This window comes from Lontra canadensis, unplaced genomic scaffold, assembly GCF_010015895.1.
Source record: "Lontra canadensis isolate GAN:19392208 unplaced genomic scaffold, GSC_riverotter_1.0 scaffold8, whole genome shotgun sequence".
Lineage (NCBI taxonomy): Eukaryota > Metazoa > Chordata > Mammalia > Carnivora > Mustelidae > Lontra > Lontra canadensis.
In genome coordinates, this window is record NW_022631002.1 from 22833809 (window position 1) to 22849447 (window position 15639).

The 15639-nt window shown below is 36.3% G+C and overlaps 1 protein-coding gene across 1 annotated transcript in view; it reads left to right on the top strand.

Annotated features, from left to right (window-relative positions):
* Nucleotides 1–15639, top strand: part of CDH8 (cadherin 8) — a 371685-nt gene that overhangs the window by 308245 nt on the left and 47801 nt on the right. The window contains exon 10 of the mRNA XM_032854312.1: nucleotides 9295–9412. Coding sequence (XP_032710203.1) covers nucleotides 9295–9412 — 118 coding nt within the window. The remainder of the gene's footprint in view (nucleotides 1–9294; nucleotides 9413–15639) is intronic.

Here is a 15639-nt window from a genome sequence, read left to right on the forward strand (position 1 = left end):
GAAGGAGCTTCCCCTTTTACTATATATAAATCCAGTGGCATATAATTGGAGTTTCATCACCCTCTATAGAATCCGAGGCTTGCTATTTGGCATCGAGTTAATTATGTCTGGGCTTAAAAAACAAAACACAACAACAACCAAAAAAACCCAGCTCTGGTTTACTTTTTTAAATTCCTTTGTCATGGACCAATACTGTAACAATATGATGCTTGCTTATCTTAGGGATATCATAGGTCCAGTTAAAAAAAAAATAAAGCAAAAAAAATAACATCTTATATTTCTAGATATGTATCTAGCCAATGCTTGGCATGGAATGAATATTCACAAAATTTTAGAATCACAGTTCTAATTCATTTCATTCAGCAGTGACAAATATTTCAATAACTAGTTCCTCAGATATTACCATGGAAACCCTTGTTTTACTCACAGACACACGGTGCACAAACTAACCTTTTCAAATGAAAAATCATTTGTTGAACAATATTTCTTGTGCATCTACAAGATGCTAAGTATTGTAATATGACCTGGGGAAACAATGTAAAAAGAACAAAAAAAAAAAAATGTTCTCTCTAATGGAACTTAATGAGGAAAGGGCTTATTAAAAAAAAAAAAAAGGTAGAATGAATCCATAATATAATTTCAGTTTTGAAAACTGGATTGAAGGGAACATGAGCACAACTAGAGAGGGGAACAAAGAAAAAGCAGAGATCTAGTTGATATAGTGTTTTCAGAGAAAGTCACTTTTTAGGTGGGTATCATGTGAACTAAAACTGGAAAAAAAAAATGGGAAAGGGCTAGGCATTCACAGCCTGGAAGCAAGAGCCTTCTAGCCAACAGGATAAGCTTGTGCAAAGACCCTGAAGGTAGAAAGACCTTGGTGTGCTTAAATAATTGAAGACCTCTGTGGCTTAAGTGTTATAATAAGAAGAATGCAATAAGCAAAAGACTGAGATTGAATGAAAAGGGTCCTATTTTGGATAAAATGTACATACACATGTGCAATGAAGCAGTAAAAACATTTAGAAGGCTGTAACTGCAAAAAATGGGAGTAGTCTGGTCGAAGGTGGTAGCAAATGAGATGGAGATAAGAATGGTGAAAGCTGTATGCTTACGTGAATGATGTATTATAGCAGATGTCCAACATACAAACAACATCACTGTTTCGCAGGTGTGGTGTTGCAGATAAGGGGGCTGAGGCTGAAAAGGGGTGAGGGACTTCCCCAAGGCCAAGAAAAGTGGCATAGATAGGTTTCCCACGTCCTTGTACTTTCTGGGATCTTGCTGTGCTTCCCAAGGAAGCCAACTTTGAGATTCTGTTGCCTGTGTGAGCCACTTCTTAGAAATCAGATTCTGATCAGAGTGAGCATTTTTCTTCTTTTTTTTAAAGATCACAAGTAGGCAGAGAAGCAAGCGGGGTTGAGGGGTGGAGGAGAGGGGAGCAGGCTCCCCGGCGAGCAGAGAGCCCAATGTGGGGCTCGATCCCAGGACCCTGAGATCATGACCTGAGCCGAAGGCAGAGGCTCAACCCACTGAGCCACCCAGGCACCCCAAGAGTGAGCATTTTTCAAAAGGGAAAAAAGGTCCTATGACCAACAAAGATACTTGATCCATAGTCATTCCACAAAATCTCCAGTGAAAAGAACCAAGAAGTTGGAAAGTAGAAATTATCTGTTATAAACGCCAGCAATGAATGAATTCGCTATTTTATTTTTAAAATTTCTGTTGGTTTTTTCCTAATAAATGTGAAACAGTGAATCAAAAATACGGCATTTTATAATACTCATGAAACAATAAATTTAGGAGATTTAATTTTAACTTCCCTGCCAGCAGGCATCTTTCAGGATCTATCTGCATACACACAGGGAGACAGGATTGATTTTTAAGACAGATGAAATTGATGACCTCAACAAAATGCACAAAGTACTATTTTCATTTTGGGGGGGTGTCGAGTAAGGAGATGGTAAATTAGTAGAATGCATAAAATGGTATTTGAAAAAATCATATGTAACAAAACATATTTCAAGATCGTCATTAACCGAAGTATGACTTTTAGAGCTCACCTTTGGCAGAGGGGAAAGCATAAGTAAAAAATGCGGTGGAGGGGTTTGAAGCTAAAACAATTGAAGTGTGAGCCACAGCTTTGCCATTTACTAATTTTGTGAACTTCTGCCTTAATGTCTATTAAACTCTCTTATTTTAGAAATACCTGGTACAATAGCTAGTGCATAATAAATAATTGTAATTACTATCAATATATATTTTAACTAGTCTCATAATCTAAAAAGCAAAATACACCTCATTCATATTGTTTTGTTATTTCATTGTTATTATTATATCTGCATGAGTTTGATTTGGAGCAAAACATTATAGTCTGTCAAGGGTCAATATAACGGAAGACAATCTAGTTCCCTGTATTGGGATAATTCTTCCTCTGATAATTTCCAAGTATATTACTTATTAAGGGTGAAGAGAGGGCTTATATTCCCCGATATGTATTTGTGAGTTATTATCTTTATTTTTTCATATAGACTGGAATCAAATTACAGGAACACAGACAATCCGAATCTTTTTGTGAAGTCCTGTTTGCAGCTGATGTATGTATCAGCTGAATCTCTTGTATGGTTCCAAATTCCATGGGTTTGATTCTGGCCCCTGACCTAAACAAGATCAATATTCCACAGAGATAATGGTGTCAGGGATTGTTTAAAATTCTTGATCTATTTCATGCAAATATATTGTCTATGTTTTATTTTCAACCTATAAGTTACTGAATAAGAATTTAGGATAGAAATAAGGTGGGCACATGTGTACGCTTCTTTCCATGTGATCTTAGAAGTCATGTTGACGCCTTTTTGAAGACAGTAAAATTGACACTCGATAGTAAATGGCCTTAGGCCTCGGTTTTGTGCTCATGACATGAACTGGGTAACGTGGTACCGAGAGGAGCTGACATGTTGTTGGAATGGCAGAGATGCCCATGCAGATGACACAGTAACCACCCGCTAAGGGGAGACAGTGCCTCCGTAGAGAGGTGGAAATCTTCCAAGACTTTAAGATTCAAATAAGTTTTGAAGGATAGCATTTCTCAAAGTGAGTGCCTGAGAAAAACGTGTAGGGTATAACACATCAATATATGGGGCAGCGTGCGCGGTATGTGTGTTTCTGTGGTTTACCTAATAAGACTGCAAAGCACTGAATTAAACAAGTTCACAACATTTTCTTCTGCTTGTTTTGTTTAAATGTAAGGTTCCTTTGCATTTAGAAGCACATATGAATCACAAGAGGGCTGTGTCATCTTTGGCATTTAGCAAACATCTGATTCTAAAATCTTCACAGTTTCCTTCAGAGGAAACTATCTAATAGTGGTAAATGGAACCCAGTCAAAAATCCTTCTCTAGGAAGATAAACAATGTCACACATGTACAGCCTAGAAAGTGATGTTTATGATGGTTAAGGAAGCAGTCCTGTGAAGTCATATCATGGAAGATGGAGAAAAGAGATTGAAAGGAACCTGAGACTTCTCAGCTCTATTAGAAAGTGTGGGTTCTACCCTATCAGTGGAGTTTACAAAGAAGAGCAAGGAAAGGAATGTTTTAAAAGAGTAATTCAGAGGTGCATGAAATACACATGAAACATGCAGAGTCCAGAAAGAAACGGGTATAAGAAACTGGAAACCCCAAACGTTGTATAAACACATTCTTCAGGAGCCCTTGCTTTGTATCATTTTATCTCAACTTAGTTTCGGGAAGGGAAAGGACAGTGAAAGAAACAGAAACGGAGAAAAATGTCAAAAAAAGTTCTACAAATGGGTTTGTGAAGGCACAGCCCCCAAATGTCTACCCAGAGGACTGAGGACTTCACTAGTTTTTAAGAGACCTATCAGATCAAATCTATATCATCCTGTTGTATTTTCCATAGGTCAGATTTCCATGGTATACGCTCTGAACAGCCACCTAATGGATTTTAAAGAGAGAAAAACAAAAACAAAACAAAACAAAAAAAAACGTCGTCACATAAAAAAGGGGGGAGCGGGGCATGGGAATGGGAAAACACTCTGGGTAGAAAAAGAAAAGTCTTGGTAGAGATTGGATTACCATGCAAATTATAAAACAAGTCTCCAGGAACTATCAAATAGCTATGAATAGTGCTTATATTTGAACTATAGTATACAGTTTTGAAATAATGGAGGATAATTGGGTCATTGTATGGATTTTAATATAATTTCCCAAATTCCAATACTTCCTCTTTTTTAAATTTATCATCATTGTTATGATTTGATTTCTCTTGTGTATATAACTTTTATCTTCAAGGACCCCTCTTTTAGGGGACGGTTCTTAACCTATTTTGTCTTATTTCATTCAGTTATAGAAATCACTGATAATCTGATAATATGGACTTTCCTCCTCCTATATGTACATATATGAATAATTCAACTTCACTTTCAAGCTGACAGGTTTGAACCATGTGACAGTCATTCATAGATCCTCCTTTCTTTTCCCAAGTTTAAAACTCCTGCTCTAAGAAACAAAATTAGTATTTCAGGAAAGCTAATATTGATTATCAGAAGTAAGCTGGTAATAACGGGCAGAAGAATAAATAGAAAACCACAAACGATGCTGTCCTTCCTGCAATACCTTTGACTCACTCTCATTCAACCTGCTTTCCATCACCTTCCAACTCACACCACCCACAGAAAGATTTGCCAAGAAAAAAAGAAAATTAGGTTTTGTCTGAGAAAGTGACAGCATACTATGATTGTAGACACCATCTTGGCTATCAGTGTTGAGAGATCCTGGAGCACAGATGTATATCAAAGAAGTCTGGAAAGCATCCCAAAAGCTGCAGTAGTCCCCTCTTACCTTGTCCACACTCACAAGGAACTATGATGTCTCAGTCTTCTTTTTGTCCTGCTGTGTGTCAGAATCAAAAGGGGATCTTTATCCCTGGAAAGAGCAACAACAAGAATGCATGAGGACATCCTTATTTGCTCTCCAAAATACTGAAGGTCTAAGCCCCAATTTAACTGAAAGACACGTGCAGAATGTATGAATGTCAACAAGAGGCAGGCTGTTGTACTGGGGCAGGAGGATGCAAGTAGTTTGTTATTAGATCTGGGATCAAATGTTATGTATCACATCTTTGGTGCACTAGGTTCCCATATGTCTCTTCATACATACTTCTCAAGGCTATGTGAGAATTACTGATGATGCTAAAAGATGCTGACATCATTCATTCATTCATTCATTCATTTATGCAATACATATTAAATAGTTACCACGTGCTGTTCTTACAGCAGTGAGGGGGGCAAAAATCCAACTCATCATATATAATCATGCCTGGTTCTTAAAAAAAAGTCAATGAATAATATCTATGGAATCTTATAGGAGATTTCTAATAGATCCCATGATAGTTTTATGGTTCTAAACAGATCAGATCATCAGAAATGTGTTTGTTGGATGCTTGCCTTGCAAAACATTAATAATGACATGGGTACCTCACTGGTATTAAATATTTTTTAATTAATGTAAAATAATCTAAAGAAAAGTTTAATCATCTCTGCTAATGAAAAACCCAAGTTAGGTATGAGTCTTTTTTTAGTAAAATAGTTAGAATTATGATATGGCCCCATAATTCTCAAAATTTTTCTTTTTTTAGTTTCATGACTTAGAAAGGTTATTTCATTTCAAATTAATAATCTCAAGAAATAGAATCGAGTCCGCTCCCTAGAATTCCAAGTATGGCCCTGAAATTCATTTCCTTATTCTAACATTCCAGATATACTTTGTTTTTCAGAAAGTTTTTATGTAAACTTTCAGCTTCCCTTGAAATTAATCCACAATAAATGATCAAACATTAGATTTTTGAATTGCATCCTAAGGCTGATAGAAAGGAAAAAATATTTAAACTAAATCCTATCTATGTACTCCTAAAAAATCTATGACCTCCCCAGAAATTTTTACATCATCTCCTTGAAATAGTTATCCAATAAACTAAAAGTTAACTGATGTCATAGTAGCTCACAGGGGGAAATATATGTGATTTTCATTTGCCATTTACTCAATGTGCCTGTAATCTGCTTGTGTGGAGGTGCACTTCTTTGAATAAATCTGTTCTTTTTCTTCCATTGTTTAAACCTAAGTGTGTTCAGATGCTATTACATCAGTGAAAATTTCAGCCTTTTAGATAGGAGTATCTTAATGCATTTTAATAACATAAAGTCCTTCAAGTGATTTACCATGCATCCACTTTTAGATAAAATGTCTAGACAGTAGCCATTTGCATTAAGATAAAATGAAGTGTCAAAAATGGTTTAAGCCAAATTCTTAACTTGTTCATGGGATATGTGGAAGTTGATTTAAAGAGTCACCATTTCATCACTTTTCCCCCAACACATCACGCACTGAACTTGATGCGAGCTTAACAATACAAACTCTACTAATGAATAATAAGGAGGAAGCTGTAAACACCCATCTTCTCCCTTAACTGAAATCAGTTCATCTAGGACTTCAGCAGACTTCAGAATCACCTAGAAGGCTGTTTACAATGCAGATTTCTTTTTTTCTTTTTAAAGATTTCATTTATTTATTTATTTGACAGACAGAGATCACAAGTAGGCAGAGAGTCAGCCAGAGAGAGAGAGGGGGAAGCAGGCTCCCCGCTGAGCAAAGAGCCCGATGCGGGGCTCTATTCCAGGACCCTGGGATCATGACCTGAGCTGAAGGCAGGGCCTTTAACCCACTAAGCCACCCAGGCACCCCTACAATGCAGATTTCTAGGCCTCACCCCAAGGCTTTCTGGGTCAGTAGGCTGAAGAAGTTGCAAGGCTAATGGAGTCCCTGGCTCAAGTAGATGATGGAAACAAAGCATATTCATTGCAGGTGTAATGTTTCAAAGTTTAGACCAAACTTCTGAGATAATGGCATGACAGGTAATTACATTCCTTTACTTCAGGTAAGCTAAATTATTGCATCTTTTGTTTTGGTCCTGGTGGTTAAACTAATGAAATAACTCACGTAGATCCAGTTGCCAGCAGGTATGAGTGTTTTTCATGCAGATTACTTAGAAATAGTAGAAATGGTATCCTTACAGGAGCTCTATCCACTAAATACATCATAAGAATGCATTTAGTCATGAATGGTTTTCACCCCAGGATATCAGGAAATTCTCTTTTCATTTGCCCTTCTTCTCCTGTGCTGACACACTTCGAGAGTTACTCTTTCAACTGGTGCACGTGGACAGAGGAGTCCTTTTGAAACAAAATTGGATAAAGGGAGCAGGGAATGTTCCAGATGCTGAAAAATAAACCCACTTCCCCCTCCCCGCCCTGTTCTTTATAACTGTCTCAAAGAAGTTTCCTGTCGAATTCCTCTCTTAAATATTTGGACATGTAGGTGAGCCATAAAAGAGTTATTTGTGTGTTCCCAGCTTCTCCCCTTAGGTTTCCATTCTTTTGTTTTTATAAAGCTAGAAGCCCAGGGCATCTCTCTGCACTTAAATGTCAAGGCAATGATGCTAGATGTTCAGACAGAGTAAATATCATTATATCGGCATCTAATCTGATGAGGTTAAGGAATTGTTTGGGTAACAGAAGCTGGTACACTTCTCATGGGGCTATGTCATGAATAAATGGAGGTGACTCTAATAAAACAACAACAACAATGATGACAATAATAATAATATTCATTAAACATTCACTAGGAACCACATGCTCTAAGAAGAGACTGACATGAATTTATGTCAGTTGTCAAAACAGCCCTATGAGAAAGGTGCTTTTTATTTGCAATTTTAGGAATACATGAAAACTGAGTTTTCAGAAAGACTAAAGTAACTCTCTCAGTGTCACGCAATGAGTAAAGGGTAAAACTATGCCTTCTATCAGGGCTACTCAATTTCAAGTCCATTATATTGATGACTACCTCACTGTCTTAATCGTAAGTTCTAGTTCACACTTTTTTTGGTTATATTGTTACTCAAGCTAAGCACGACGATAAGATATTTTACAAGGTCCTTAACAAAAGTAAAACACCTACCAGGTAAGAATATGTCCCAATTTAAAAATGGAGAAATAGAAGTTGAAAGAAGCTATGTCCTTTATGTCTCAACTTTTCATATAGTATATGCTCAATACAAGGCAAAAGTCACAGCTGTTCAATGTTGTTCTCACAATCGTTTAGGTGATGTTACAAGGCAAAGATCTCCTTCACTCAAAAAGAAATGATCCTTTTTTATTTATCTTCAGTAAAATTGGCAAAGTTGAATGGGACCTAATTGTTCAAACAGCCCTAATGAATTAAGCATCATCATTACGTTCATCTAAATTCACAAACCTGAGAGCATTTTCCTGTTAATTCTTTCTTATGGCCTATCTGATATCACCTCAATTGTCATGCTTTGCAGGCATTTTTTTTGGTAGAAATTATGTTGTAGTTATTACAGTAGTAGTATAAACCATAAGTTTTACCACATTAACTGGTGTCCAGTGTTTCATATTGAAGTGATTAATATCACAGAATCATAAATATGAATTATTAAACTGATTCTCTGACATCCCAAGAAACAACTTAGCGCTAAGTTAATGCAGCTTTGAAAATGAAATAAGCACATTCAACCAGCACCGATTCACAAGTATTTGTATCTATCCAAACAGTTCTCTGCACAGTGGTAATTCTCCTAATCCCTATAATTTATTCATCTCAGGATACACTCCAAAGCATTGTTTGCATGTGTTATCCACTCGCTTTAAAAACAGTATTCATTATTGGGAGGGAACAGATGGAACTCTTCAGAAAGGTTTGTTGCAGTGATGTTTGTGCCGAGGAACATTCTATTTGGCAAACATTTGTAGCCTGATGAGTAAAATAAAAGATGCATTTCCAGGGTTCAAGATTTAAGTTCTTTACTTCCAAGATCCTCCCAAGGGCCACACTACAATCACTGTAACAATTCCAAATCTCATTATAGATGCCTGTATAGACTCAAATTGGAAAGAAAACCTGTAATTACCTGTGGACTTGTCAAATACCCTTAATTTTGCTATTTTTGAGCCACAACCACCAAGTGGACATTAAGGTAATGACCTTAATTTTCATCAGTTTATCAAAAACTGAGGTTTTAATGCGATAAATGTTTCTCCTTGTTCTTGGCACAAACCATCCACAACAATTCAGAAAACTGAAAAAAAAAAAAATTCTTGGACAAAATATTAGTCCACTAAAGAGATGTCCCTAAGCTTTTAGAGGCGGTATAAGCCCTCTGATGTCATCAGAAATGCTGATGTCGAGTTTTATGTTACAGGTCATTCAAACAGTGAGTGCCATGGACAAAGATGATCCCAAAAATGGACATTATTTCTTATACAGTCTTCTTCCAGAAATGGTCAACAATCCGAATTTTACCATCAAGAAAAATGAAGGTAAATATATTAGCCCTGTGAAACGGTAGAACATAAATTGGAAAATTAGGTGTTGTTTCATAATTTGACTGAAAATATCAATAAAATAATTTTTGTTCACCCAAGAGCAGTTGAAACTTAGCTTATCAGCCTAGTGGCTTGGTAATTACATCACTTCCTCTTTCCAATATTGAAACAATAGATAAGAAAACTATTAATGTAAAAGTTAATTTTATCCTAGGGAATACCTCAATCACCTTACTTTGAAGACTGAACAGTAAGATTTAACCCCTAGGAAAGCTCCAGGAATTTTGAGATACTGTGATATCTGTTAGAGAAGGAACTGGCTTATACTTCGCAGTTGTTAAGTTTTAATTGAATGTTTACCAAGTCTTTAGGGAAAGCCTATCCTAATTTTGCCTGATTTGTGGGTACACATTAGAGGTATTTGTTTTAAGCCTGTACCAACTTTGATGATAGCAATTAGATCAGGAAATCCTTCTTGAAGGACACTCCTTATCAGTATTATTTTAGAGCTAATATAAACTGATTTTATTGTTAAGTCTTTCACTTGTGGAGGACATTTAATCCATTTCATTATTTCTTGAGAACCAAGTTTGGATTAACTGTTTCCCCTATTGTCTATTACATGTGAAGGTCATAGATCTTTTTTTTTTTTAAGTCTATCTCATCTGTACATTTTTGTTTCCTATGCTGTTGTATATTCAACAAGCATTTTTCACTGTTTATTTTGGCCTAGGTATATTTAAGTCTTAGTTTCAGCTGTTTTGAATGATTAGGAAAATAAATGGATTGCCTTAAGCTGTCTCCCAGCTTTACTATAGGTGTTTGTTTGGATTTCTGAATGGGCTCTGTAAAAGCTATACTCAATTAGAAGAGTAAAATTTGGTTCATGACATTTGTTTGGGTTATTTGCTATGTTCTGTTTCAAGGAGGTAGTGAATTTTGCTAACATTTCATTTATGAAATAACATTTTATGACTCTTCTTAAATATATTATGGCCTTACCTTTTACCATAATGCTACCTAATTCTTTGGGGATGCTCTGATAGATATGAATGCATCACCAAAAATGAAATGACAAACTCATTATACAGATACTACTCATTGAGCTGGCTTCCACTATTATACACGTGAAGGAGACAAAATCCTGTTCTTTTGTCTCAATAATGCAGTAGTCCTTTGTTAGCCTCCCCTAACTAGGAATTGTACTCCAAGTATATTGTCTTTGTTTGTTTGTTTGGTTAACCACATTTCTTTTTTAAGGAAGTCACATGAATATGTCTAAGACGAAAGGCAACTCAGAAAGCCAAAACTGGGCTCTAAGTCTGTGTATAAGTGTGACCCATCCTCATTTTGACTGTGAGTTAATAGGTATCAGTCTTTATTTTTGCATATGCAATGCCCTACATTTAAAAATTTCCTGTGAAGAAATGTTTTCCCATCCCATTCCAAAGGTTCTGGGTTTCTCAGTATTTTCTGTGCATGCAATTTCAAGATATGCCTGTAAGAGAAGTAGAGCCCATCAAAGGCACTAGATAGGCATGTGCTGAGTGAGTGAGAGGTTTGGGTGCCAGGGAAAGTGTAGTTTTATACTGTATTTGTTATGCCCTAAACCTATGAAAGGGGAGATTTTTGTCTGACAGTGAATGAATTTCATGTCCTTACCCTAAATCTTAGAATCAGTAGAAAGTAAAAGTTTATACACTTAGGTAACCTCTTTTGCCCTATCACACATGGCAATAATCCCTTCAATAGAATATTTAAAAGACTGTGTGTTATCTCTTTTATTTTGAAACTACAAAATGGAAGTTACACTTTTATGTCACAGGTTTGTGTGTGTGTAAAATAATTGAAAAAAGAAAGATGCCAGGTGTTGCAAATATTTTGTGGAAAGCACACTCTCTGTGCCACAATTGTTTATTTTAAATTGTGTGTTTATTTTGCCAAGAGTGACCACATAATTTATTATTCTGACTGGGATGTTTTTTAAAGTGAAAGGGGTTGCTATTTATGTTTGTTCCTGAAAAACACAACCAGGACTATCTTGTGAAAACCAGGACATATGTTCACTGTGATTCTGGATTTAGGATCCAAACATTCAACATCTCCATAGAGTAAATCATGAGCCCAGTGATCTTTAGAATAGATGTGTATAATTTATACTCTATCTTCCTTTTCCTAGATCAGAAATTTATGAGTTTTGCTCTTTAGACCTCAATCTTTTTGGCATATGGATAGTTACTGTAAGACCAGGGGGGAAATAGTCCCTTTTTCATATGTAGAAACAATTAAAGTAATGGGAAAAGGTTGTCAGATTTAAAATGGTGGAGATATATAGGTAAGTAGATAGATAACCGAATATTTTGTTAGCCTATTACCCATTCCCTAGTAATGACAAAAAGAAAAAAAATACAAATACAAAAAAGTCCAAATACTAGACATTATTTATTTTTAAACTATGGTATATTCTATGTTTGAAAGATGGAGAGAATTAAGTAGTAATATTATATTTAGAATTGTTTTTCTCTACATAAGATGGGCTTTAAAATGGGCATTAGCTGATGTTTCTCCACTGACAGTGTCATGATTTACAAGTCCCAGTGTTAAGATTTTTGAGAAAGTCAATATATCCAAATTCATAATTGATGGGTAGACAATTCCCCTGTTTAATTAGATCCTGATGGGAGATGGTTTTAGTATTTGGCATTTTCTGAGGAACTTGTAGCCGCGTCTTTCAACTTAAAGTTACTGTGATCTTTCTCCTCCTTCATACAGATTGGTCCTTCTGCAATTTTTAGCAGACTAATTCATAATCAAAGGCAAAATGGCAAAATGAGATAGAAATTAGCTGTCTCTTATCTCCGACACAGTTGAGTGATTTCACAAATAATTCTTTTTCTGAATATATGAGATTCACATTTCATCCAGATTAGGAAAGCAACCTTCAATACCGATGAAGGTGAAAACAAAGGTCAAAAATATGAGTCATTTATATCATATATAGACACTAATCATAGCACTTTGAATTTCATCAATTATATGGCCTAGTCATTGGTTTCTCCATCTTCCAGTTGGGGTGAATTTAGAAGCAAGAGGAGTTTTGCTGACCACATTTCATATTGGCTTCCATTCTAACTGTGAAAATGGAAGATACTCTACAATTAAATATAACAAGACAGGGAAGATAAATGGACCTTTTACAGATACAGGACTATCTTGCTTGCAGAAAATTTCAGGTCTGCCAGAAACCTGATCTTCTCCAGCCTGCACATTGTTGTTCAAAGGTATGACTGGAATTGCCAGAAAGCAGTCTGGTCAAATAGGAGTCTTTATGTTTTTCACTGAATTACTTGAATCATGTGTGTAGAGAAATGAGGAAAAACATAAAGCCGTGCTCCCTAGAGAGAACATTATGAAAAGGAAACAATTAGACAGTAAACTTGGCCTTAATTACAACTTGGTTAGGCTTAAGAAAAGACACCAGGAAGCCAGGGTACCTAAAGACACTAATATTTTTTTTCTTTTTGAACAAATTCCTATTGATAAGGACCGCACTCTATAGGTATAATTTTGACAATTAATTTAAATAATGTCAACGCTGACTAGAGCTTTGAAATAAACGTGCCTTGGGTTATCTCAATGTCCATGACATGCTTACCTATTTAGAATATAAATCATGCTTTGTTTTGTGAGATTTCTATCTCAACAGACTGGCCAATTTCCAGCAGTATGTGTTTTATGTCTTTTTATCCTCTAGAAGCATCCCTTGTAAGAACAATTATTTTAAGCCCTGGTTACCCTATCTGTAACTGCTATCAGGATAGCAATACCTATTCACCCTCAAATATGCTGTGATAGATATGTGTAATCTATCTGCTAGACATCTCTTAGCATAATGTCTGGCACATAAAAAAAAGTTCATCAGTAAATGAGACAAAATCCTCATTAGGTTAATCTATTAATTCCTAAATTCCCATGCTATGTTCCATCTCCTCTGGCTTATTGTTCTCAACCAGGTCTCTTTGCATCTTGAACTCTGTTAATTTTGGAATGTTGTACAAAGTGGCCTCAATGGTAGCTTTGAAAACCTTCATCCCTACTAGAATGCACTGCAAGAAATCTGCTTGGCAATGTGTTGCAATCTAAAGAATACTGTAATAGAAAGATATAAGAAAAAAAAGGAGGAGGAGTAAAAGGTGGGGAAAACTGAAAATATTTACGGGTCATGGAAATAGCTGTAGGATTCTTGGATCTGGTTTTGAATATAAAGGCTTTCTTTTCTTTCTCTCTTGCCAAAATGAAACTCAGCTTTCTCCACACAGTAGCTGACCCCAACTTCCAACTCAAAGGGATTACTTTCCATTCTGGTAGATCAAGTTGTTTCAAACACCCACAGCCTCCTCACACACATACCCCATAGAATCATGTTGCATGGGCTGGAAGATTAAAGGCAATCTTCCTTTGCTCTTTTGAAGAAAGTCAACCTATCTCATGTTGCTCTTGCCACAAAACTGAAATTTGCTGCCTGCAGGTGGATGTGAATTTCCCTGATCCCAGGCCAGCCCGAGCTGGCCCTCTGTTCTCCATCTTTGCTCGGGCAGAATCTGCATGCCTGCCAGGGCTGGACTGAGGATATGGGTGTTGAGGCAGACAGAGCCCCTCTTTCATCCTCCTTAAGCCAGCAGTGCCCAATCTAGGCAGAACTGGACTTGAAAGGTCTTCCTGATGACCCAGAGAGCAAAGGTGGTCCACTTTGTAAGCAAAATGCCCTCTTTCTGGCCACCTGAGACATCCTTGAGTTCTTCATTACACCAAGCTGCTTTGTTGCTAACACAGGACTTTCCAAAATAACATCTTTCCTCAAGCGGCCTTTACAAAAGCCTCCATCCCTCAGCCAGAGCCAAGCCATTATTGTTGGGTTTCCCAGGCAACCATACTAAAGCAACAAGTGAAAATCGTGTGCCTGTATGAGTGTGAAAATGAGTACCTACATGTGTATGTTTGCAATATGGTGACCCTGTCTTCTCTGCTCACATAGAGAACTTTTCCACAGCACCACACAGCACCACACAGCACCAAACACTGACTTGAGATCTTTTCCATGTAAGTCATCAGCTCTGACCCATATGAAGCATGGTACTTTTCCTGGATGTTGAATCATAAAAGGTAGAACTCAATTTGCATGAAACAGGAGGTCCAACTGGGATCCCAAATATGCAGAATAGCATTATGCATACATGATCCAAAAGGCTTCTGCTTCAGTTATTCATAATTTATTGTTTATGCTTCCAGCAATGTTCCGTTGATAAAAAGCCATTTATGTTTCATTTTGTCGTCTAAACTGTAATTAAGGATGATGTGCAAGCTAAGAAAAATAGATAACAGATCTGTACTTCCACTCTCCAAGTTGCATACGATTGTGGAGTTGGTTCAGAAAACCAGATTTTCTTTGCTTAAATAGTTTCAATAAAACTCTTGTTATGTTGTATAGTCTCCATATCTTTTTGGATTATTTGTTTTCTTTCCTCTTTTAAATCATAATACAAGAGTGCTTTCAGAAGTCAAGAATTTCCTTTGCAAATATTGAAAATCCTAAAATTATTGCTCTGTTCAGACATAGCGCTGCTCTGAGTGTTTTTTAGTGTATACTGTGGGAGACAATTTAATTCTGAGATTACTGACTACCGGGCATAGACTTATATGTGCAGTTATCCATCTGCTATTCAAAGTTATAAATTGATTTAGAGCCTCTCAGTCAATTTGCTTACTCCTTTCTGGTCTGTATAGAGCATTCTAATTCTCAAGATTTTTGAAAGAGAAAAACCAAGAGATAAATTAGTATATGCCTAGTTATCTTAAAGTCATCTTAGTTATCGTAAAGATACCTTAGGACATAGAATCTTCTCTTTGAGATTTTGCTTTCTGAGACTTTTGCTTCAAAAGAGAAAAATAGAAAAATAAAGGGATCAACTGAACATTAGCAAGAGGAGAGAGAATTACTCAGAGAAATGTTTTTCATTTATCAGATCTTGTTTGGACCACTTTCTTGTTTGTGCCAGTAACAAATAATGCTATTGACTGATTTAGAATCTATTTGCAAGCATAAAAATAGGTCTTGGGATTTTGTGGGTGCCGGGTAAACATGACTATCCTCTTGGTAAGCACAAGCAAATATTAAAAATTGAATGTGGAAACAAAATGAGCTGTCAGTCGATGCAAATTCT